The sequence below is a fragment of the Rhinatrema bivittatum genome, chromosome 4 (genome assembly GCF_901001135.1).
Source record: "Rhinatrema bivittatum chromosome 4, aRhiBiv1.1, whole genome shotgun sequence".
Taxonomy (NCBI): Eukaryota; Metazoa; Chordata; class Amphibia; order Gymnophiona; family Rhinatrematidae; genus Rhinatrema; species Rhinatrema bivittatum.
In genome coordinates this window covers 217,195,767-217,221,042 of record NC_042618.1, presented here as the reverse complement: position 1 = coordinate 217,221,042, position 25,276 = coordinate 217,195,767, and the positions used below count along the sequence as shown (strand labels likewise).

At 42.0% G+C, this 25,276-nt stretch overlaps 1 protein-coding gene across 2 annotated transcripts in view; it reads right to left on the bottom strand.

Moving 5' to 3' along the window:
• The window catches only part of IGF1 (insulin like growth factor 1), a 231,667-nt gene extending 206,834 nt beyond the window's left edge, over window positions 1-24,833 (bottom strand). Inside the window, exons 1-2 of one of the 2 annotated variants that reach the window (XM_029599689.1) lie at window positions 24,666-24,833; window positions 1,957-2,113 (exon numbers count right to left, since the gene is read on the bottom strand). In XM_029599689.1, the coding sequence (XP_029455549.1) occupies window positions 1,957-2,113; window positions 24,666-24,728 (220 nt within the window). In that variant the 5' untranslated portion in view covers window positions 24,729-24,833. Of the gene's footprint in view, window positions 1-1,956; window positions 2,114-22,534; window positions 22,996-24,665 lie in introns of those variants that run through there. The other variant, XM_029599690.1, reaches the window with a different exon arrangement.
• Window positions 24,834-25,276: the final 443 nt, after the last annotated feature.

Sequence of the window (25,276 nt, the reverse complement as noted above, 5' to 3'; positions counted from 1 at the left end):
CCACTGACACTTCTTGTGACCTGGGGCATCACATCCAAGAATTATTATTATTATTATTTGTAGATATCTAACCATTGTTGAATAGGATACAACTATCCATCTTTGTTCTGCATGCTGTCCATGAAAACTTGCCAGTTGTCGGTGACTGGCACTATAGAGGAAACATTTATACTGACCCCAGTGATTATTGTGAAACAATACATCTCAGCATGCCAAACAGTCTTATACAGTTATCAGAATCATTGTCTTGTAACAACTGTGTAAAAATTGCCAGTGTTATGTTGGTTATAATGTCCTCTAGAAGACTCAGGATATACTGGGTACGTAAGTTGGTTCGGCAGTACAAACTTATTTCCAGGCGTTACATGGAGCTGGAATCATGTGGTGTCTCACATTTATTGCCAGTTGAGTTTTCAGGATATCCACAATGAATATGCATGAGAGAGATCTGCATACGATGGAGGCAGTGCATCCAGGTCTATCTCAGGCAATATTGATTTCGGATATCCTGAAAACCCAACTGGCTAGGTGTGTCTCAAGGGCTGGGTTGAGAACCATTGGTCTAGAATAACTCAGCCCAATTACTTTTCTGAGAGGCTTGCATTCTACCTTGTTCCTCATGACACAGAAGAATGCAACTGAGGGCCTCGTTTGCTAAGTTTTTTTTCCACCTATAGATACAGAATGGGAGAAAGGCCTTAGTAAATCAGACCCTGAATCAGTAAAAACTTGATGATGGTTGAGTCAGCCAGGACAACACTCAAATATCTGCTCTGATTTGTTGTGTTCTGGGTCATGTGACAGACAGGTGGCCAGGGAACAAGTTTGATGTGGATTTACTTTGACTCAAACATATTTATAGATTTTGACTGTGTTTCAAGGCATAGGCTTTGAAATTTTGATTCTTCTCTTATGCTTCACCTCTTTAAATCTTTCCTTTTTGAGAATCTCTTTGTTTTGTTGTTTGGGGGGGGGGGGGGGGGGAGGGGAAGTGGCTTTGGCCAGCAGTTTCATTCTGCTCCTTTGGGCTTTCAGCTCAGTCAGAACTAGCCTCCTTTTGGGCTATGGCACCATGAACATTTGTTTGGGCTGCAGCATCTTGAAGCTACACTTTTCCCATTTATTTTATAGCCCCCTCTATACTCACTTAGGCCAGTCTTCATAGCAACAACTTTCAGCTGGGAGTAATGCACCAGGGCTTCCCCCAGAACTCTACAATCACTGGTCCTCAAGCTGGAAGTCTGACCATTAGGTGCCGCTATAGCGCAACGAACCCCCAAGGACTGTGAATGCTATCTCTGCAGCATCTCCAGCCCCATTTAGTCAAGGGAATGGAAGACAAGACCCAGGAGATAAACCCAGGTCCTGCATTGGCACTGAGGCACCATGCCAATCACTTTCTGAGAATTTTCTTCATCAAGTATTACCAGTGAATGGCTGATGCCTTGCCTTCTTTTCTCTTCCTGCCTCTTGAGTTTGATTACACATTAAATCTGACCAGATCTGGGAAGATTTGTTCTTTTGTACTGAATTAAGTGGAACATTCTCTGTAACACATTGGGATACTGTTAGATTGGGAGCCATGACCCCCTTTTAAATACAAAGGCAATAAAGCTGGATGCTTTAAGTTTATATCTGAGACTACCTTCTTTTACAGTCTCAGATAAGATATTAAGGCACACAATTTTGTTTGCAGGTACTGGAACATCATAGCTACAGAACATGTGAAATATGGAAGGCCCTAGAAAGCTAAACAGCCCTGAAATTAAAAGCAAAGCCAGCTAAAGAGTGTTAAGGTGACTTCAATGAAGCTTGCATGCTCTCTTCCCTATAAGAATTTAGCTATGCTTCAGGTTCTGGAGATCCTAGGCAGAAACCAGGAGTTTTGTCCTGAGCAGATGACAGCTTTTCATTGTACGTATTACAGATACGGAGCTAAACAAAAATTAAACTTACTGAAATAAAAGCCTCGCTCGCCACACACGAACTGAAGAGCGTCCACCAGTTCAGCCCCACAGAGTGTCTCCGAGCCAGCGGCTGCTGAATTGGTTAGGGCAAGCAAACACAGGGTCAGGTAGAAGAGATGACCATAGGGCACAGTGCGCATCTTCATCTGACAAAAGAAATAAAAGGACCAGGTCAGATTTTTTTCAGTGCAGTCTGCGTGAAAATGAGACGTCAACTGACCAGTGTGCATTACTGTACCCGAAGGAAGGATCCACCTAGTGCTTGGGAGAGAGAGGCAGTTCTGCCTTGTGGATCATTGGGGTCTGACTTGGGCAAGTTCCACTATTTCATTTGCCTTGGTTTGATTTGACATTGCCTCAGTAGAAAGGAGAGACATGTTCCTCCCCCCTCCCCCCCCCCATCACTACTGACACATAACGCCCCGAACACACATTGTAATAACTTTTCAACCTCAGGGCACCTATATCTATGCCACAGCTCCTGGCAAACAACCTTGCAGTTGGTTGCATTGAACTGCAAAGCACATTAGGATACTAATCAGATGAATGATGCTGAAATGTAAATTACTAGATGTTAAGAAATGAAAAGTACGCTGTAAGCCATTACAAGCATGCTGCCATATGATAATACAAGACCCCTGATATATTTTCTATAGTATCTTTCAAGCTAAGTCTGTATCTGGTTCTCACATCCAGCATTACATGACACCAGAGGGAGGGACTTGACTAATTGTAGTTGGAATGCAAAGAATTACATGGGCAGAAGGAGTCGGGAGTCTAAACAGGGATTCTTAAAGAGGGAAAGGAATTGTGGGGTTATAGTGAGCTAAAGTGGCAGGAGTCTGAAGACAGATTTGGGATTAGGTTGCTAGTTAAGGTTTCCAGGTATCGAGGCACGCATTAGCACATTCTCCTGCAAAAGTTAATATGCACCTCTTACTGTACAAGTCTTACCATGTGCGTATCTGGCACGATGAGGCAAATGCAGCAGTGATGTCTTAGCAAGAGGTATTCTGCAGGGCAGATGCTGCCTTATAAAGCACCTGCACATTTTGCAGTTGTAGAGGACGATCAATGAATTACATTTTTTTTTTTTTAACAAAACTATGCCTGTGAAGAAAATATTCCCGTCAGCTCATCGTGGAATGTCCCTGTTGCCTTTCTGCTGCATGCAACACCATTGCACGTCAACAAAAGGCAGGATTTGTGTCAGTGAAACCATTGGACTGGATTGACTTGATGTTCCTGGTGCTTTATACTTTACTTTGTGGTTACATCATCTACACTCTGTCATAGGTTGCATGAATATTTAAATGAGCCAGCAATGCGAGAGAATCTTCTTGTGGTGCCAGCTCATTGCTGCAAGGGAATTTTCAGTTTAGTACATCGGCCCCATGGTATGTTAATTCTTTTAAATCAGAAACTCTAAGTGGGAAAACACAAGTATTTTCATATGGCATAATGAACAAGACTGCATCATTACATAAACCCTAAACAGCCTGAACCTCTACATGCCTTCCTGCTCTCACTACCATAAATGCATGTAATGGTACCACTACTTAAGGACTAGTACCTCACCATTGACAGAGAGATGCCATTCTAAAGTTCCATGCCTGTCAACATCAAACTAGTAATGAACACACTGGTCTTCAGAAAAGCACTGAAAAATGTGGGCTTCTGAAAATGTCTTTCCAACTCATGGTGCAACTTAAGTCGTGTATCTGACAACGCTACTCTCTGAATCTGAAATAATAAGGCTATAGAACAGGGGTGGGCAAATCTGGTCCTGGAGTACCACAGACAGGTCTGGTTTTCAGCATATCTACAATGAATATGCATGAGATGTATTTGCATACAATGGAGGCAGCGCATGCAAATATACCTCATAGATAATTCATTGTAGATATCCTGAAAACCAGACCTGTTTGTGGCACTCTAGAATCAGAGCTGCAAACTATTAGTATAGAACAATGTTTCTTAAAAACTTATGCTGCCAACAATGACACCTCCCCAGATGTATACCTCTGATTTCCAGTAACCTGTTCTAAGTGACACCCACCCTAATTACACTACGAATGCACCAATTCATCTGCATATGCCAATTATATTTTAGGTGCCTTACTTGATGCAAACCTTATTTACACAACTATCATGTACCCTCTGATTATATGTGGGATCCTGTTAGATATCATCCTACTAGAGTTAGGTAAAAGAATAAACCAATTGGTTTGGGGAAAGACTCAAGGAATATCATTCACTGTAGGTTTGCAGCTCCCCAATGTGGAAGCTGGTAATGGTCTGTCCCTTTAGCACTTAGAGCCACGGCACCATTTTACATTGTGGATTTTCCCTTTTGACTTGGAGGAGGCAGTGCTGTTCTCTAATTTTTCTATTGATTAACTTCTGCCTCCATGGAGCATATCATTTGGATATGAGTTCTTTCCACCCTCTCAATCGACCCTAATTTATTTGGGTTTGGAGAGCCAAACAATATGGGACTCAGTTAAGCTAAGTTATTTTCCCCTTTCCTATAGACTGGGAGAGGTTCACTTCATGCAAGATGGACCTAAGATCACCAAGATCCAAAGAGAGGATGACTTCCAGCCTCCTGTGTGTGAGATGAAGAAGGAAAAGGAGGAAAGAAGGAGAGGAGATGGACTCTCTAAATGGCCCATAAATATCTGCTAAAAATTGGGAGATGAGGAGAAAGAAAGGTATCACCCTTGATACTACAGGAGGAGGTAGGAGATAAAAGACTAAACATTTAAAATACATTTTGATGCTTCATCTGCATTGGGAGGGAAGCCGTTAACTTGCCTTTTATCCAAAGGGAGGGAAGTTATAAATTAACTTAAGAAGTAAATTAAATTGCTTTGCCATCAAGGACTTAAGAAAGATTGTAGGAAGCCATAAAATGAGAGAACTGAAATAAATGGCTTTAACATCTGACTCGAGGAAGACTTAGGGAAGTCATACGTTTGCTAAAAGCATTTGTAACACCTTTAAAACAAAATACTCAGATGTAAAGACTCCAAATCATCATTTGCATCTTATCAGAGAAAGAGAAATATTAGAAACCAGTGCCACCAAGCCACTCTCAAGTATTCTTGGGTATTACTTTATTATTCTTTGAGCTGTGGTTATCAGTGCTGTTTGCAAAAGACTTAAAAGTGAGAGACATAAGAGCAATGTGAGGGTCTTGAAAGGAAACTCCCCCCCCCCTCCCCACAACACAGAAAACCCTGGAAATTACATCTTGTGGCATAACCACACTGTCCACGTAAATAAAAATCTGAAATGTGGCCCCTTGAACTGTTCTCTGGGTTTGACCATCACAGGGGTTACATATATATTTCTGATCTGTTATAACACGCTTTGAGCTCTCTTGAAGAAAAAGTATGAAATAAATAAATGATGATGAGGTTCATTTGAAACAAAAATTGGCTTGACATTTATCTGGCTGTTCACGTTTGTACGTTATCAATGATTTTGGTTGACGGGTACATTCTTTTTATGGCCCATTTAGCAAATAATGCTGCTACTTTAAGCACTTACATTTGATGGCTTCTAAAATACCATTTGAAACAGCCCACACAGTAGTGAAGTTTACATGTACACTGTACACACAGATACATAGCACCAAGTATTTTCCAAGCGAGCTTACGCACTTAAGTTCATTTTGAAAATCCTCGGATAATTGGGCAAATATACATTGACTTACATAAAGTGACACCTCCTCTTCGGAGCGCGTAACTTTACAAGTGTACACTTTGGCGCATACTTTTTAAAATTAAAAGTATGCACATACGAATTGAGTCCACCCCTGGAATGCCTCTGGAATGCCTTCCTTAGGTACACATAAAAGTCCACTGAAAACCTCCTGTACTTTTTACATCCACTGAGCCTGTCAGTTTTAGGACAGCCATTTACTTCTCCTCTCTCTGTAAAACTCTTTCTTGTCTCGATGTAAACTATAAAATGTATGCCGATGACATTCAGGTTTTTTCCCCAATAAGATTTATGTGGTCTGATAGGTTTCAATTTGCCTCTGTCTGCTTGAAGACAGTTCACTGCTGGCTGTTACATAACAGGCTGACCTTTAATATTGATAAAACAGAGGGAATTATTTTAAGTAGATTTGTGTTGAACGATGCTCCTAAAACATTAGATTTCGAAGGCCATAAGTTGTGAATTTCAACGTACGTGAAAAATCTCGGAGGTTTTCTAAATTGTAGTCTCTCAATGCGTGAACACATAAAATCTATAGTGAAGGCAGCTTTTTTAAAATTCCACGTGCTTAGGAGGCTGAAACGGTTGTTAGACCCACAAAACGTTCACATTGTTTTGCAGAACCAAATTTTTTCAAGCATGGACTACTGCAATTTCTTTTCTATGGGCCTTCCTTCAAAATCATTGAGATCTTTGCAAATAAGAAGGTTGCCGCTAGGATCCTTATGGGGTCTCAAGTTCTAGATCATATTACTCCATTTCTGTATTCACTTCATTTTTCTCTCTGTTTATTGGAAGATCCATTTTAGATTTTAAATGAGGTTTCAGCCTCCTGGATTAATTCTATCTTGCACACGAATAGCCCACTATGGCGCATTGAGATCTGTTCAATGGGGCTTATTGGAAATGCCCTCTTCTTGGCTGACTCATTTGGAAGAAACAGCTTTCCCTGGAATTCATTATTTATACACACTATCATTTAAGCAGGCACTAAAAACCTACTTGTTTAGACAGGCGTTTGAACTTGAATAAAGGAGCAGCAGTGAGAAATGAATGATTGACAGTTGGCCACCTTAGTTTCCATCAGTAATGTTGTGTTGTTTTGGTAGTGACTTGTTATATTATCTGTCTATTTTATTGTTTTATATTTTTGAAAGTATATTGTTTTATTGTTTTTGTAATCTGATTTGTATGTTAAATTGTATCCAGCTGAGAACATATTTGGAGGCAAGCATGCAATAATTTTGTAAACATAAATAAAATTGGGTTTTATGCACCTAAAACAGTTTTGAAAATTACCCCCCTAAAAGTACCCTAATATTTTGCAACTGTGCTGCTGTCTATTTGAAAATTGTGACTAAAGTATCTGTTTAGATCTGGTATTCCCATTTATGATTTTAGAAAAAAAGTTTTCTTTCAGTTATGTTGTTGCTATTTTGTACAGTGAAAATGTTTGCTTCTGTCTTAAAAGTCTTTGGACAATCTTATTATGAAAATTATATATATGCATGTACAATATACAGTATATATATATATATATATATATATAGTCAAAATTCAGCAGTATTTATCATGATAACTAGTAGGTTATGAAGAAATCAAATGCTAGACCGATGCCCTTTCATTATCTAATAAAATCTTTCCAAGGCATCGGTCTAACTTTTGATTTCTTCACTTCGTGACTTTTCTAGACCGTCTGCCGTCCTGTTTTTTGGGTCCTTAACTAGTAGGTTATCCAGCTAAATGCAAATTTTTGAATATTTCCCCCACATACCTGGATAGATTGTAGTGGGATAACTTATTATCCATCTAAAATTTAGCCTGATGATGTAGGGGCATTCCGGGGTGGAGTTAAGTTAGCTGGCTAAGTAATCTGGCTAATTCAGATAGTCAGAGTTAGCAGGATAACTCTGAATATATACAGTACATGTTAACCCTATTCAGAATTAGCAGGCTATCTTTCTCGCTCTCTCTCTCTCTCTCTCTCTCTCTCTCTCTCTCTCTCTCTCTATATATATATGTTGTTAGAAACCACTGGAGCCTTTCACGGTATCTATGTTTATCCTAGGGGAGGACATATTGGAGTCAGAAGAGTAGGAAATAAGCATATCCATTTTGCTAAGGAATACCTCCAAATTAGTGACCTCAAAGTTCACTCATGGATTTTGTCTAGTGGAACCCAGAGAAAGTTCTAGGGGATTGCAGAAGCAGAAGAAGAAGGACTTAAGCCCCCTATCTCCCTGCCCACAGTAGCTTGCAACTGGTACCCTACAGTTGCCACTGTAATGGTACATTTGGCAGTCCATTTTAACCTTCTTGCTCCTGTTCCACAACATCTTTATTTATTTATTTTATTTATTTAAAAATTTTTCTATACCATCGTTAAGTTAAATACCATCACAGCGGTTTACAGAAGGGCACGATAAAGAGAAATATGGGTGGTATAGATTACAAATTACTCGTGTGCCATCATGGTACGGTAACAATGTAAAATAATAAACTAGGTGTGTAAATTAAACCTGATTGTTAGGAACAAATTACTGGGCAGTTTGATTTTAATATTAATATGCTTATGTAGGTTACTAAAAACTTCTAGCTTGGTGCATCCTTATCGCTCAACTATTTTTCTCCTTTTCTTTATCTTTATAAAATGCTTGTTTAAAAAGCCAGGTTTTCAGATTAGTTTTGAATAATTTCAGATTTGTCTGTAGTCTTATTTCGAGTGGCATGGTATTCCAGAGTACAGGACCAGCCAGTGACAGTGCTCTTTCCCTTACTTGCGTGAGATGTGCTGATTTGACAGAGGGGACAGTTAGTAGAGCTTTATTTGCAGATCTCAGGTTTCTTTGTGGTACGTGCACGCGCAGTGCCGTGTTAAGCCAGTCGGCTTTATCATCGTGGATTAGTTTATGGATTATACAAAGTGCTTTAGTTTATATTGTATTCTTTGTTCAATTGGAAGCCAGTGGAGTTCAGCAAGTGTTCCTGTAATATGGTCACTCTTTTTTTTGCCAGTCAAAACTCTGGCAGCGGAATTTTGCAATATTTGCAGAGGCTGAATTGTAGATTGAGGTAGTCCTAAAAGCAGGGAGTTACAATAATCTGTGCTAGCGAATATCATTGCTTGTAGAACTGTGCGAAAATTGTTAATCGTTAATAGAGGTTTTAGTCTTCTTAGGATCATTAGTTTTGCATAACCTTCTTTTATTTTCTGTGAGATGTGTTGTTTCATGTTTAGCTCAGGGTCAATTATTACTCCTAGATCCCTAACTTTTATTGCTAACTCGGTGGTTTGAATATTTTTGATTGTGAATGTTGGTTGTGGGTGGTGAGTGTTTTTATGTTCAAGGTGTAAGAATTCAGTTTTGTCAATGTTTATTACCAATTCCATCTGGTTTAGGAGCTGTTTGATTATTTCTAGGTACATATTGGCTAGTTTCATTGTTTCTTCAATGGTGTTTGGAATGGGTAATTGTATATCATCTGCGTAAATGTAATGTATGATTCCCAGTCCTGCTAGTAAGTGACATACTGGGAGGAGGTAGATGTTAAAGAGTGTTGCAGATAGGGCTGATCCCTGTGGGACACCAGTTAGTAGTTTGACTTTGTCTGAAAGTGCATTTTTGATTTGTACCTGAAAATATCTATTGTTTAAGTATGACTCGAACCATTTTAGTGTTTTGTTAGTGAGTCCTATTTCTTTCAGTCTATTGATTAGTATTCTGTGATTTACAGTGTCAAATGCTGCAGAGAGATCTAATAGAACCAGAATGTAGTGTGTTCCTGTATCGAATCCTCTTAAGATATTATCTGATAGAGCTAATAGCAACGTTTCTGTACTGTAGTGTTTGCGGAATCCATGTTGTGCTGGATATAGTATGTTGTTATTTTCAAGGTGGTTCGATAGTTGTTTTTGAACTGATTTTTCGATTAGTTTGGCTATTAGGGGTAAGTTGGAGACTAGTCTGTAGTTGCTAAGATTTAAGGGGTCAAGGTTCTTTTTCTTAATAATTGGCTTGATTATGGCTCCTTTCAAGGTATCTGGCATTACTCCTTCGTCTAGTGATAGGTTGATGATTTTAGTTAAGGTTGGGGTTATTGTGTCGGCTATTTTTTTAAGTTCTGTAATGGGTATGGTGTCGCTTTTGTGGGTAGCAGGGTTTAATTGCCTAATCATTTTCTCTACTTCAGGGTGTGATACCTCCTCAAATTCAGACCAGATACTGACGTCTCTAGTGGGCATCCTAATCTCTTGTTTTGTAGTTATGGGGATTTTTTTCCTTAGATTCTCAATTTTGTCTTTAAAGAATTGGGCTACATCATTGCATTGATTTTCTTGTAGGGTTAGATGATTGATAGTGTTGTCGCATGTTAGGTTGTTTACTATATTAAATAGGGTTCTGGCGTTGATTGCAAATTTTTCTATTTTTGAGCTGTAGTATTTTTTTTTGGTGTCTAAGATAGTTTTTTTGTAGTATGCTAGTTGTTTTCTGTACTTAGTTAGATTCTCGGTTGATTTGTTGTTTTTCCATTCTTTTTTCTTTTTTTTCTAAGTATCCGTTTTACTTCTTTGATTTGTTCACTGTACCATGGATTGTTTGACTTTGGTTCTTTAATGCGGGCCATTTGTAGAGGATTTAGTTTGTTAGCTAAAGAAGTTATTCTGTTTAGCCAGTCAGTTGTAGCGTTGTGGCTATCTACGTAGTTGATATGTGTTAATTCTTTGGATAGTTTGTCTTTAAGAATTTCAGTGTTATAAGGGGGGTGGTATGAGAATTCGGCTGGTTCCATGTTCTGTTTTTTTATGGGTCCTTTGTGCTTTATCCGGGAGTTAATGAGGAAATAGTCTGACCATGGGATTTGTGTGTATTCAGTTTTTATGTTTTCAAGGAGGCTACTGTTAATAAAGATTAGATCTAATGAGTGGCCTGCTTTATGTGTTGGTTTGTCTGTGATCAATTTAAAACCTAGTGCAGTCATTATGTCTAATAGTGTTTGGCAGGTATTAGATAGGGGGAGGGCATCTGGAGTAGAAAGTTTCCCTTTGTCTCCTCACTCTAGAGTTTGACTTAAAGGAGAGAAAACCCTTGGTCAAAGTTTTAGTCTGAACTGAGACTTAGAATAGGAAGTCTGCAGCCCACCAGTAGAAGGGCGGCCATACCATTTTTGCCTTTACAGAGCAGGGCTGTGGATTTAGCTGATGGTATGTTTGCAATGTGGTATGGTAGGTATGAAATGTGTCATGTTTGGAAATGAATCTGTTGAGGTCTACATTCAGACACAGGCCAGCCAAAAACTCGAGGTGACGTTTTGGTGGTGTTTAGGGTTTTGGAGCCAGTTTGACATGCAGAGTAAGACATACAGCACAGAACACCTCAGTGAAGATTTGATGTCATTTGGATTAGATTTGACAACTATAACAGGGTACTATCAAGCTAGGGTGAGAGAACATTGTAGAAATCTCATCTTTGTGAGACTTTCCTCACTTCAAATGGCATCAAATCTTCACTGAGGTGTACTGTGCTGTTCATATGTCTCACTCTGCATGTCAAACTGGCTCCAAAACCCTAAACTACCACCAAAACCTGAACTCGAGTTATTAGCTGGCCCTCCTATAGTAATATAAATGTTATGACCGTCGGTCGCAGACGGCTGTGACCGCGTCTACTCACGTCCTGCACCATCCTACTTCCCTCTCCAGGCCTGCTCGTGGTACGGGCTAGTCCCTACCACCGCGTTCACCATGGCTCCTCGTGGCAGTCGAGACACCGCTGCCTTCCACGCCGACTCCGGGCCTTTCTAGGCATGAGCATGCGCCACCAGCCCCTCTTTTAAAGCCTCTTTGACGGGAACCTCGGGGGTGTCCCTAAGTGATGACGTCATTACATCAGAGTACTTAAGCTCCACCTTCGCCCCCAGCCAGCCAACTTGGCAATGAGTTCCATTACTTCACTACGAGCTCCTGTCTCCATTGCTCCTGTGGTGACGCTACTGGACCTTCTTGGACTCTGGACCCTGCCTGGTACCTGCTCCTCGGGGGCCAGTGTGCGCATTCTATGGGGACTTGGTCTCCTGGCCTCCACCGCCCCTCAGGCTGGCCCTGCGCCTTCCAGAGGTTCTATCCCACTGGCAACCTGCTCCTCAGGGTTGCCTCTGAGAACGCCTTCACCACTTGGGAATTCTATCACCGGGCTTTCCCGCTTCTTGGGGCAGTGCCTACATTCTATACCGTGACTGTCAGTGCTTCCCCGCGCCTCGGAGAAGTGCTTATGTCTCATACCGAGACTCTCAGTGCTTCCCCGCTCCTCAGAGTAGCGCCTACATTCTACGCTTGGGACTGCTGGTGCTCCCTGCTCCTCAGGGCAGTACCCTTGATTCTACCACTGGTCACTGCCGGCACCGCCCGCTCCTTGGGCTGTTCTACGTCATCATCTGGAGACCTGACTCGGGCTTCCTCGCTCTGTGGGTTGGCCTACGTCATCGCATCAGTACTTCCTTCATGGAGTAGCTCTGCCCCTCGGGCTTGCCTCTCTGGAATACCTCCTGTATGTGCTCCCCGCTCCGTGGGCCTGCTTAGCACCATCCCCTTTGGAGGTCTCTGCCCAGGTACTGAACTCCAGCCAGCCTACGAACTGTGGGGATCCCTCCTAGCTATGTCTCTTATCCCACTCCTCGGGACTTCTCCACAGTTTCTCCCAGACCTCTCCGCTGTGCCTGACCTCGCATCCTGACTGTGTAGACCTTTGGGGCTCCTCCCCACAGGTAGTTACAACTCTTACCTTGGGCCAAGGTTCCACAAACCCACAAACTATTACAATAAATAGTTGAATTCTGTGAAGGCCTCTCTCTCTCCTCAGAAATGGCTGAAATGCAATTTGCAATCTTTATTGCGAATTGCGTTATGGCCGTTTCAGGCATATCACACAGCTTAATTCCAGGAAAAGGGTGTAGTTATTTCCGGCATTAAAAATGTGGAAGTGTGTGTTACTCTATCACACAGTGTGAAAATCCCCTTCATTTTACTTAACCCCTCCCTAATCCCACCCCTATGAAAAATTTGCATTTGTGCAATGAGATAGCATTACTATCATAAGAACATAAGAACATGCCATAGTGGGTCAGACCAAGGGTCCATCAAGCCCAGCATCCTGTTTCCAGCAGTGGCCAATCCAGGCCATAAGAACCTGGCAAGTACCCAAAAACTAAGTCTATTCCATGTTACCGTTGCTAGTAATAGCAGTGGCTATTTTCTAAGTCAACATAATTAATAGCAGGCAATGGACCTCTCCTCCAAGAACTTACACAATCCTTTTTTAAACACAGCTATACTAACTGCACTAACCACATCCTCTGGCAACAAATTCCAGAGTTTAATTGTGAGTTGAGTAAAAAAGAACTTTCTCCGATTAGTTTTAAATGTGCCACATCCTAACTTCATGGAGTGCCCCCTAGTTTTTCTATTATCCGAAAGAGTAAATAACCGATTCACATCTACCCGTTCTAGACCTCTCATGATTTTAAACACCTCTATCATATCCCCCCTCAGCCGTCTCTTCCCCAAGCTGAAATGTCCTAACCTCTTTAGTCTTTCCTCATAGGGGTTCCATTCCCCTTATGATTTTGGTAGCCCTTCTCTGTACCTTCTCCATCGCAATTATATCTTTTTTTAGATGCGGCGACCAGAATTGTACACAGTATTCAAGGTGCGGTCTCACCATGGAGCGATACAGAGGCATTATGACATTTTCCGTTTTATTCACCATTCCCTTTCTAATAATTCCCAACATTCTGTTTGCTTTTTTGACTGCCGCAGCACACTGAACTGACGATTTCAATGTGTTATCCACTAGGTTCTTATGGCCTGGATTGTCCACTGTTGGAAACAGGAAGCTGGGCTTGATGGACCCTTGGTCTGACCCAGTATGGCATTTTCTTATGTTCTTCTTCTTAATTCGCACTTGGATAGCTGATGTTCTCAAAGTCTTTGTAGTACTTGTTTGATGTCCACTAGATGAGTAGACAAGTCCTGAGAAAATATCAGGATGTCATCTAGGTTCACTACGACACTCTTGTACAACAGGTCCCGGAAGATGTCGTTCATCATGTTCTGGAACACAGCGGATGCTGCACCGGCCGAAGGGCATTACTAAGTACTTGAAATGACCATCTCGAGTGTTGAAGGCTGTTTTCCATTCGTCACCACTGCAAATGCGAACTAAGTTATAGGCTCCCTTCAGGTCAAGTTTCGAGAATATCTTGGCACCTTGAAGCCGTTCGAACAGCTCTGAGATTAAAGGCAGGGGATATTGGTCTTTGATTGTGATCTCGTTCAGACCTCGATAGTCGATACAAGGACGTAAGGTACTGTCCTTCTTCCCAACAAAGAAGAAGCCTGCGCCGGCTGGAGATTTTGATGGTCTAATGAATCCTTTCTGTAAATTCTCCTCGATGAACTCGGACATAGCCTTATTCTCTATTACAGAGAGTGGTTAGATACGTCCTTTAGGAGGTTCAGTGTTCGGTTTCAGCCTTATGGCACAGTTGTAAGATCTATGTGGAGGAAGGATGTCAGCAGCTTCTTTAGAGAACACATCACAGAATGATGCATATTGCGGCGGCAGTCCTGACATCACTGGAGTTGTAGGCATGCAGAGGCCAGGATAAACCTCCTTATGCCATGACAACCTGGGCCCCAGCAGGAGAGTTCCAAGTTAGCCCAGTCGAATTGAGGCTGATGCAACTGCAATCAGGGTAACCCCAGAACGATAGGGTGCATGGCCTTCTCTAACACAAAGAAGGGAATTGACTCAGTATGGAGGGCTCCGGTGCGAAGGGTCACCGGTTCAGTGTGACAGGTAACGTCACCCGGCAAAGGCTCTCCATGGATAGATGATAAGAGCAGTGGAACCTTCAAAGCGATGAGGGGAATCGTCAAATGTTACACTAGGCGTCGAAGTATAAAGTTGCCTCCTGCCCCTGAACACACCAGTAGTTGGAAACGAACTGTAGAAATAATGATGTATATAGTAATACTTAAATCAAAAAGAACATCACCAATGTAACTGTGTTGTTTGGATGTGATACCTCATATTTTATAGGGAGCCTCTCAATATTTCTTAGAGGGTGCTCTCATAAAGTCATGTTTCAAGCGTTAACCATGATATATGGGCACAGTTATACGCTGTATGGACTTTTGTATTTGTAATCACTGGTATCAACAATCCCTGGTTTTGGAACAATGCGTTTTGCAAACAGAAAAAGTTTTTTTGAAAGAATTCTTCTTTTTAAAGTAAATTATATGATGGAAAGCATTCACTTATCGTATTATGTTGAGCGTGCATGGGTGACAGCTTTTTTCAAGAACACCGGACACGTCTGTGTTTCGTGGACTTCTTCAGGGGTTTTACTTTTTCAACGGTGTCTGAATACACCAGGGCAAGAGTTTGAAATTCAGACGGTCCGCAGATCAGGGCGACTGGGAGAGAGAGCGGAGGAGAGGGCATAGTAAGGCCTAAGAACAGTCCTCCCACAGGACTTAGGCCCGTCCATTTTCCGGACAAATTGGGCATGTTGGGACATCATGACCAGCTTGTCCACAGTACATACCCAGGCCATGCCTCTTCCGAAGTCTTCTCTCTTTTGAAGTCAGGTGACTGCGACCAAATTGCATCGGTTCCTCTCCACTGGCGACGGGTATTGCTGGAACCATCCGAAGGCAGGTAAAGCACGAACCTCCTTCTGAACCGGTCCTTTACTAGGCTTGAGTTCTTTCACCTTATCACAAAGCTGGTGGTCAATTCTAGTAGCCAAAGCCACTAGTTCATCCAGCGAGTCAGGTATCTCACGAGTGGCCAGCTCGTCTTTCAAAGCGAGTATCCAGACCTCTGAAGAAGAGGGTTTTCAGACATTTGGGATCCCAGCATAATTCCGTAGCAAAAGTCTTGAACTCTATTGCAAAGTAAGCCAGTGGTCGGTTGCCTTGCTTCAGGTCCACCAGAGCAGAACCAGCAACAGTAACTCGAGCAGGATCATCAAAAACAGATTTAAACAAATTCAAAAATCCATCAATATCCTGCAGAATTGAATCCTTACGTTCCCACAGCATTGAGGCCCAAGACAAGGCCCTTCCATCAAGATAAGATAGAATATAAGTAGTCTTGGCGTAGGCTGTGGGGAAGTGAGAAGGCTGTAATGCAAAATGCATGCAGCACTGATTTAGGAAACCTCTAGTTCTTTGAATCTCTCTAGAGAAATGAACTGGAGCAGCCAGAGGTACCGTAGTCTTTATAGTTACTTCAGATAACTGACCTTCATTACTGGAAGTAGCGCTTTGATTCTTCTGTGCGTGAAGCTGATGGAACGCAGAAGTGAGTTTCTCCAATGCGTCTTGTTGTTCAGCTATGCGTATGGCCAGGCCTGGAATGGCCTGCAGGGTATTGAGCTGTGCCGGATCCATGGAGTTAGCAATCTGTTATAATTAGTGAGGTTTAGGTGGACCCTTGGACACTGTGGCAGCTGACCACGCCCACGGGGGAAGTCCCGTGGAGGGCCACAGGTCAGGCTGAGCTCTTGGACACACAAACACAGATTTATCTTTATTTAGACAGTTTGAGAAGCCAGCAGAGGTGGCAGTAGTGAGTAGAAGATGTAGCCCGGCTGGACTAGTATTCACCAGGTGCTGAAACAGTGGTTCCTCCGGTAGCGGTGCTGTAGTTGAGAGAACTGAGAGTATGAGTACAATAAGACATTCACAGAGTCCCAAATATGGAAAAGCCCTGAGATAGGGAGAGCTGGCCCTCGAGGAGCGAGTACCAGATCCCTGGGAGCGGGGGACTCGTTGGCAAAGTATTCACACAGCAGTTCCATGTAGGAGATGGCACTGGCGCTGGAACGGAGGCAGGCCCTCGAGGAGCGAGTACCTGGTTCCAGGGAGACAGCTCTGAGGAGTAGATGATGGTAGTACTCACTGATGGTGTCTGTAGAGAATTCTTCCAAGTAGAAGAGGAGATAGATGCAGGCAGCGGGTCAGGGAACATGGGCCCTCGAGGAGTGAGTACCGGTTACCTGATAGCGACCTGAAAGAAGCAAAAGAGGACCCCAAGGAGCGGGTACCCTGTTAGCAGAAAGAGTCCAATGGAAGTTGGAAAGGCAGAGTAGCTGGGTTCGGAGAACGAATCCCATCCGTAAGAATTCCCCCTTGCTAACTCAATGGCTAGCAATAAAGTGTAAGCTTAAATATCCAGGCAGTGTGACTTCATCACAGGGGGACACACCTGAGGAACGCGCCAATGAGGAAATAAGAATGAGGGCCACGCGGCGCACGCGCCCTCAGGTACCTGTAGGACCTGGCAGAAGGCAGCACCCAAACCGGTCCGAGGACACCGTAGAGGGCGGCAGGTGGACGCCACGGCGGCCAGGTGTCCGTGAAGAGCAGGAGGAGCCACAGAAAAGGAAAGGTAGGCGGAGTGAAGCCGTAGGGAAGTGACGGTTGCAACAGCATTTTAGCTTTTATTTTATTTATTTATTTAACATTTTTTATATACTGGTATATAAAAATCACGAAATAAATAAATAAAATAAATACCGGTAACCGTTTGCACATCGTACTGGTTTACAAGGAACAAGCAGGCGGCCAGGGGAAACGGCACAGCCGTTACATGAAACGCTTGAAACGTTTGATAACATAAGAAAGATTTGATAACATAATAACAAAATGACATAAATAGCTTTTGTGTGTGTTTTCCTGCTACATGTCTATGTAAGTCTTGTTGCTGCTCCAGGTACTTAAGCATCTATTAACAAGATCATACATCTGTAATATAAGTTGCTTCCAGAACACTAAAGCTTTGTAAATATAGTGGGAGACCACAAAAGTCATATCCAGCCTTAGTGGTAAGAAATACCTTCCATTAAAAAACACTATAAGAACATAAGAAACTGCCATACTGGTTCAGACCAAGGGTCCCTCAAGCCCAGCATCCTGTTTCCAACAGAGGCCAATCCAGGCTACAAGTACCAGGCAAGAACCCAAACACTAAGTAGATCCCATGCTACTGATGCCAGTAATATCAGGGGCTATTCTCTAAGGGGCAGATTTTCAAAGGCGATGCGTGTAACATACGCACGTAACCTAAGGAAATCTGCCCCTGCGCGCGCCTAGCCTATTTTGCATAGGCTCGGCGGTGCACGCAAGCCCCAGGACACACGTATGTCCCGGGGCTTGCTAAAATGGGTGGTCCGGGGGCATGTCCAGGGGCGTGTCTGTGATCCAGGGCGGTCCGGGGGCGTGGCCGAGTGCCCCAACACAGCGGCCTGTGTCGGGACTTGGCCAGCCGGCGCACGCAAGTTACGCCTGCGAGAGGCAGGCATAACTCCATCGAACAAGGTGGGGGGGGGGGATTTAGGTAGGGCCGGTGGGGGGGTCGATTAGATAGGGGAAGGGAGGGAAAGGTGGGGGGGTCAAAAAAAATGTTCCCTTCGAGGCCGCTCCAATTTGGAGGGAACGGGGAAAGCCATTGGGGCTCCCCTTGGGCTCGGCGCGCACAAGGTGCACATGTGTGCACCCCCTTGCACGCGCCAACCCCAGATTTTATAACATGCGCGCAGCAGCGAGTGCCTGTTAAAAAATCAGGTGTACATTTGTGCGCGCCGGGTAGCGCGCACAAATGTACCCCGCGCGTGTAGGAATTAAAATCGGCCCCTAAGTCAACTTGATTAATAACAGTTAATGGACTTCTCCAAGAACTTATCCAAACCTTTTTTAAACCCAACTACACTAATTGCACTACCCACATCCTCTGGCAACAAATTCCAGAGCTTAATTGTGCATTGAGTGAAAAATAATTTTCGCCAATTAGTTCTAAATGTGCTACTTGCTAACTTCATGGTATTTCTTAGTGGTAAGAAATACATTCCATTAAAAAACAATATGAGATAGATGTACTAATGTGCAATAAACTGCTCACCCCTCACCCTTTTACAAACCACTCATCATATATCTTAAGATACAATAAGTAGAGTTATTGCAACAGAAAAAGTATTTTTCACAGTAACCTATGCAAATATGCTAAATATACAAATGTAGAGTAATGAGCTGGCTGGAAATGTCACCAGTATGTACTAATGTGTGATAAGTGGTGCTGTATTTATTGCATGATATTCAAGTTGCAAAATATCTTTCCACCTGCCACAAACTGCCTCAAGAATGGCTTTTTTTCACCAACATCGAGCCTCTTATTTGCTTCTGGCTGCAGCAGCTGAGGCAAAAGGAAGTAAAAAAAAAAGGAAGCAAAAAAGACAGAAAAAGGAATGGGAGAAAGAAAGAGGGGAGGGAGTTTGGGAGCAGCAAAAGAGACAGGAGGTGAAGCTTCAGAAAACCCCACTGCTGAGGAAGTTATGCAGAGCCAGGGATTTTAGGCCTGGGAACACTCTCTTAGGCCTTCTTGAGGCAGGAGTCAATCAAATACAGAGTGAGCTCAAATGCCATTAGGGCCTTATATGGAGAAACTAAAGATGACATTGATCCTCTGACATTCAGATCTCATGCCATGCCTGGCCTTGTCAAGCTTTTGCACTTGCTACATTTTTTAGCTTATTGTTCTTTTCAATCCATACCAGCTATAATTGGTGGAATGAAGCAGTCCACCTTCTCTAGGTGTTTCAGCTAAGTCCTATATGCCCCGCTAAGATAACTTAGGAATGTTAATCATTTTCTAATCAGAGGACAGAATGGCATGACAAAAGATTTCTAGGACATCACCAACCTACCTAACATTGAGTGATATCAATTGCACACATCATAAGAACATGAGAACATGCCATACTGGGTCAGACGAAGGGTCCATCAAGCCCAGCATCCTATTTCCAACAGTGGTCAATCCAGGCCATAAGAACCTGGCAAGTACCCAAAAATTAAGTCTATTCCACGTTACCGTTGCTAGTAATAGCAGTGGCTAATTTCTAAGTCAACTTAATTAATAGCAGGTAATGGACTTCTCCTCCAAGAACTTTTTTAAACACAGCTATACTAACTGCACTAACCACATCCTCTGGCAACAAATTCCAGAGTTTAATTGTGTGTTGAGTGAAAAAGAACTTTCTCAGATTAGTTTTAAATGTGCCACATGCTAACTTCATGGAGTGCCCCCTAGTCTTTCTATTATCACGCTGGTACTATTTCATGATAAGACATTTGTCTTTCGCAGTCAAAAGTGTGTTCATTCCCTGAATGTGCACATGGTTTTCAGTATGCACAGGAAAATTCTGAATGTGCTGATCAAGGCCCCTGGGCATTACCATGGTTCTCATATCTTGTCTCACTCTGTCTTCTTTGAGGAATTTGAGGAGGGCATGGATGGCCAAGGATGGTTGCTAGACAAGTATACTTTGTTTCCATTAGCAGTTTACCTACACATATTGTCTTTTTGGCCAAATGTAGGGACACATCATCACTATGCATGTATGGAAATGCTACAAAGACTACATACCTTGCAATGGTCACACCATTAGGATGATAGGAACATACTGCATTACATGCACCAATACATTCCTAATCCATACTCTTACTGTAGCACCTACTTTCTTGGCAGGTAATTTTTTGATCAAAAGCAATGTGCGTAGATTTGAATAACCAAAATCTACATGTGGTGTGCCTCTCTCTGCCTCTGGGAAAGCCTCCAGAGTCTGTGCATAAAAGCATGCACGTTGTCGAACAATGTGTACACTTTTACCCATTGGAAATGTTGGTCAATATTAAAAGTCCCAATTTCACAGGTAAATGCTATTTTACCTTTGGAAAAGGTTTTGAAAATTGCCCTCCTAATGTTTTCCAGATTTACTGGGCTGAGGAGGGATGTCTATTAATTTCACGATCTCCAACACTCTACCACTCAACCCCCAAAACAATCAGATTACATATGATTTTCCACTGCAGACATCTTTTATTGCAAAACAATGCAAAGATCTTACAAATGAAATGTAAATTTTATACAAATAAAGTTTAGAAAAAAATGTACAAGGCACAGACAATTAACATATAATCATTGTAGTCTATGGTAGGGAAACACTGCTACAAAATACAAGGCATATAAATTTCAAAGGATGGATGTGGCAATATATATAGCATGACAACTCTGAGAAGTCCACTCCCCAGCAGAGAGTCCATAACAAATCCTTTCAGAAAAGGAAACATGGTGAGATGGGGCCTGCAGCAAGTAACTCCAGGGAAGGCAGTTATTAAAGGTTTCCTCAGGATTGTGTCTTTTTCCCCTCATAATGACATCTTAAGGTTTGCAGGCCAAGTCTGATAACCTCTCGGTCAGAATTCCGAGTGCTTTAGGCCGCTCTTTTCTGTAGAAAGGGTCTGGGTAGACCCAGTTGAGAGAATAGAAGGGAACTCCAGTAGATTGCTCTATACTTTGCCTATTGGTATTATTTATATTGCTCATTTAGCAGACTATGTTGTCTTCAGGCAGCCAGACAGTTGAATGAGGACATTCTATACTTCAGAGACATTTTGGTCAGATGTCTTTTGACAGTCACATGATTTGTTTTTTTACTCTTTTGAGCCTACTGTTGACAATACTTCTCATCTATGTCTGTCCCATGACGATGTCATGCTCCTGAAGATGGGCACCAGCTACTTGTAGGTCCGGGGCTGGTGCTGGGAAACTTTCAAATGAAGTGGGAGGAAAGGTCCGCAAGGGACTGCTAGGTTAGCCTAGAGAGGTTTTTTCCTTACTCTGGCTTCCTGTATATATATCCTTGTGCTCTGTCTCCTGCTGGGACTCAAGGAGCAACAGGCAGAAGACTTCAAGGTCATGCCATTCAGCTTCCCCCTCTTCCTACTCCATCTCCATTGTTGAGCAGAAATCTGCCTCTGGCACATCCTGGGCTATAGCTGCAGGAGATGGCATCACAGTTTGGCTGACCCATATATCATAGGATCAGTGCCAGTGCAAGGCACTGATCGTATGATCTGCAGCTTCCCTAGATAGTGATGATGTCATCTCTCTCTCTCTCTCCCCCAACTCTACCCAACCGCCGCCGCATACTGCCGCCGTCCCCCATCGTACTTCACAGGTGTCTCCCCGGTTGCTGCTCCGCAAACGCCGCCCTGACCTGACTCCACCGCCCCGCCCACTTCCGTCACCCTAGCAACCACCTAGTCCACCTAATGCTCCCATTGGCTCTGCATACGATAAATAGTTTTACAGCCTACTACATGGTAATACAGTAAACATAATGCTGAATAATTTTGTTTATCATTAAGGTCATACAATACATAAGATTAATCTTTTTTGTACAATAATTATAGTAAGGAACCTGTGGCAACTTGCTCAATTGCATTTTAATGTACTATTCCAACAGATTTTTCTTTAATACTTCCATAACTGCAAACTATACAATTAAAATATAAAACTAATGTATTTAATAATTCAAATTTATGAAAACATTTTCATTAGTTTGAATTCAAATGTTATGACTACTACAGAGACAAGTTAGATTTTTCTTGATGGTTGCAAACTAAAATAACTTTAAAAGTAACAGAACTACAAAACTCTAGAAAGTATCCCAACTTTATGTAAACTGAGAAAAATAAATAAAGCCAAAAGTTTGGATCCTGGTTTCAGTATGGTTTACTGTAGTTCCTATACTTCCTTTTCAGTTCAGCTTGCAGTGCATTCAGGACAGTTAATTAGAAACATCTTTAAAAATAATGACTGGTTTTCTTATTTCTATTAAAAGTATAGTTTCATTAGTTGATTCAGTCTGTTCCCCATTAGAATAAAAATACACTCTCTGGATTCTGAAAGAAACATTGGCAAGAAAATACTCACATTACATTAATGCAACCACGTTGTGAATCTATTACAGCAAGTCAAGGTGCACACTGGATATCTACGTCGAAAAGGAAATCTGCAACTTTAAACGGATACCTGCTGACATGGGGGCGTGGCTTCTGCAAACAACCGCTTACGTTTGGGCACCAGATGCCGTTACTGGCTTGATAAAGTCCCTGCTTTTCAGCTGATGTTTGGATCACATTTCCAGTGCCAGCTTTTTTTTTTTTTTTATGCCGTTCTAGTGAAGCACGAGACTTTCAGTGCATTTCCATAATGGCACTGAGTACTGAGATGTTAAGAGAAGAGCTGCTTGTGCTGCCACTAACCCTTCGATCCGTTTGTACATTGATTCCACCCTGCATTTACGTGGTGACAACAAATGCTTAGGCGTTTGGCTGTAATCAGATTTCAGCCTTTCTTGAATTCAACGTGCTTCTCGTTACCCAGATCGTCTTCATTTCTGCTACGGTGAACCAGAATCCGGATTTAAAAACCACCTGTCAGGCTTTAGCCAATCCTACCCCCATCCTTAAGTGATTCCCAATCTCCAGGAGCAAACTGGAGTAAATTGAGTGTTTAATGCCTAAGAACAGGAAGTACACTTGGCAGTTTCAAGAGGAATAACCCACAAGAACGTATACAATACTTGCCTTAAAATATACCGTTTCCTGAAGTTTAAAAATGTTTTAAATTTAGGTATCAACAAAGCATCTCTAACAATGCAACACCATGCAGCAAGAAAAAAAGAAATAGGAAAAAGACCTATGGTAAGAAAATGTGTCATCGTCTTTGCCTGAAAAGGGTGAAAGACCTCCAAGAACACGCAGGGCCAGCAGATTGCGTCAGGGCCCCAGACAGATTGTGGCATTTTCTGTACCAGCGCTGGAACTCAATTCCTGAGAGTTATTTCCTGAAATGAAGCACTGAGCTGAGCTACCATCAACCTCTTGAGAACTTCAAGTCTCTTGAGTACATGAGCATGAAATGTCCACTTGAAGTGGCCCCTTGTAAAAAATAGAATTCTTGAGCTTGACATTTCCTCTTTCGCTCAGTAAAATGGTGTTCTCTACTTCTTCTTAGATAAAGGAACAATTTTGCAGGAGCTAAAGGTGCATTTATTTATTTTATTTCTGTAATGACTCGGACCTTACGTCAGTAACAGCAGCAAAGGTTGGGTCAATTGCACAAAACTGCTTTCAGATTAGAAAAAAAAAAAAGATTGGTCTTGAAGGATACAGTTTTGCTGAGAATGGAAACTTGAACCACAGCCAGTAATAGAAACAGAGGTCAGTGCATCTATTCCAGCCAAAGTTGTCTAAAGAGAATTTGAACTTGACTGCAGAAACCATAGCATTATATCGAATGAAATTTCACATCAGAACTATGCCTGCAAAATCCTCCCTTCCCACCCAAGCAATGGCTGGGCAAGCAAATACGAAGGGATTTCTAATTCCTTTAGAAAAAAAAAAAACAATCACATAATCTATATAAATATGTAACATCTGTAGGAGCTCTTAATAGGTCTGAGCTCTGAAAACAGAGACTCAAGCTCACTGTAAGTTTGGGGAACAGAACTCTAAAATTAAGTTAACAAAATATACGGCAGTGCCAGCATGCTGGCATCAAAACTAGGTCTCCAGGTAGGCATATTTTAACATGTGTAAGGTCTGCACATTTACTTGTAACATACTCATGCACACTGTACTTGCAAACACATGCAGATAATGTCCTAGTTTCATCATACCAGGTACAGTCATGCAAAACCTGCACCTGTAAAAAAAAAAAAAAAATCTCTCACTACATCCTTATTCTGCTTCACAGTTTTCTCTAGAAATAATAGTGCAATTGAAAGCTGAAATAATGTTAGAGCAGGGCTAATTCTAGCAGCAGAGACATGCATGTCTAAGAATCTATAATAGTTTTTAAGTTTACATTTTCCTCCTGGGTAGTCACAAGTACAACCATGCACCCCCCCCCCCCCCAAACTGCACATTCAGCAGATTTATAAAGAATTCCCTTCATACCAGAAACAAATACCTGCAAGGTACAGATTATACTGTCAAGTGGCAACCAGGACAGGCATTGCAAAAGAAAAGCAAACTGCAAAATAGAAATAAAGATTTACCTTCAAGAAATCACAAAAGTAGCACTTTAGTAATTGTGTTGAAAGACTGCAGATTTTTTCCATTGCTTCTCAAGAGCAAGATCTGGGAATAAATTTGTTAAGCAAGTAATAATGAGGAAAACAAAATCCAGAGAGATGTGAGATGTTGAGAGCAATGTCACATTTCAATATTGAGGACTTTATTCCATTGCGCAGGCTCTGTCTGCTCTGATTTTAGCAGTGACAGTGAGATTTAGCAAACAGAAGAGGGATTTAGAGAAAATCCTCACATTTATGTACATTACACAGACACTGTAGACAGGAAACAGCTGGAGGAACATTTGCCTTCTCTCTCTCTCCCTCTTCTGGCAAAGTGATTGAGTAAGGATTTTTTTTTTCGGGCAGGGTGACAAATAACATCATACCTTTTGTATTTTAAAATACCAGCACAGAAGCATATTTAAACCCATCCCCTGCCCCTGAAAAAAAAATGTGCATTTACAATAAGGTTAGAAGTCAAAGGCTGCTTTGCAAAAGGTCTTCTGATCTGAAGATTTCTGCTGGATATATTCACAGTTTCTTGCACATCTCTGCTTTGTGAGGAATAGTTAAAATTGGCACATTGACATATT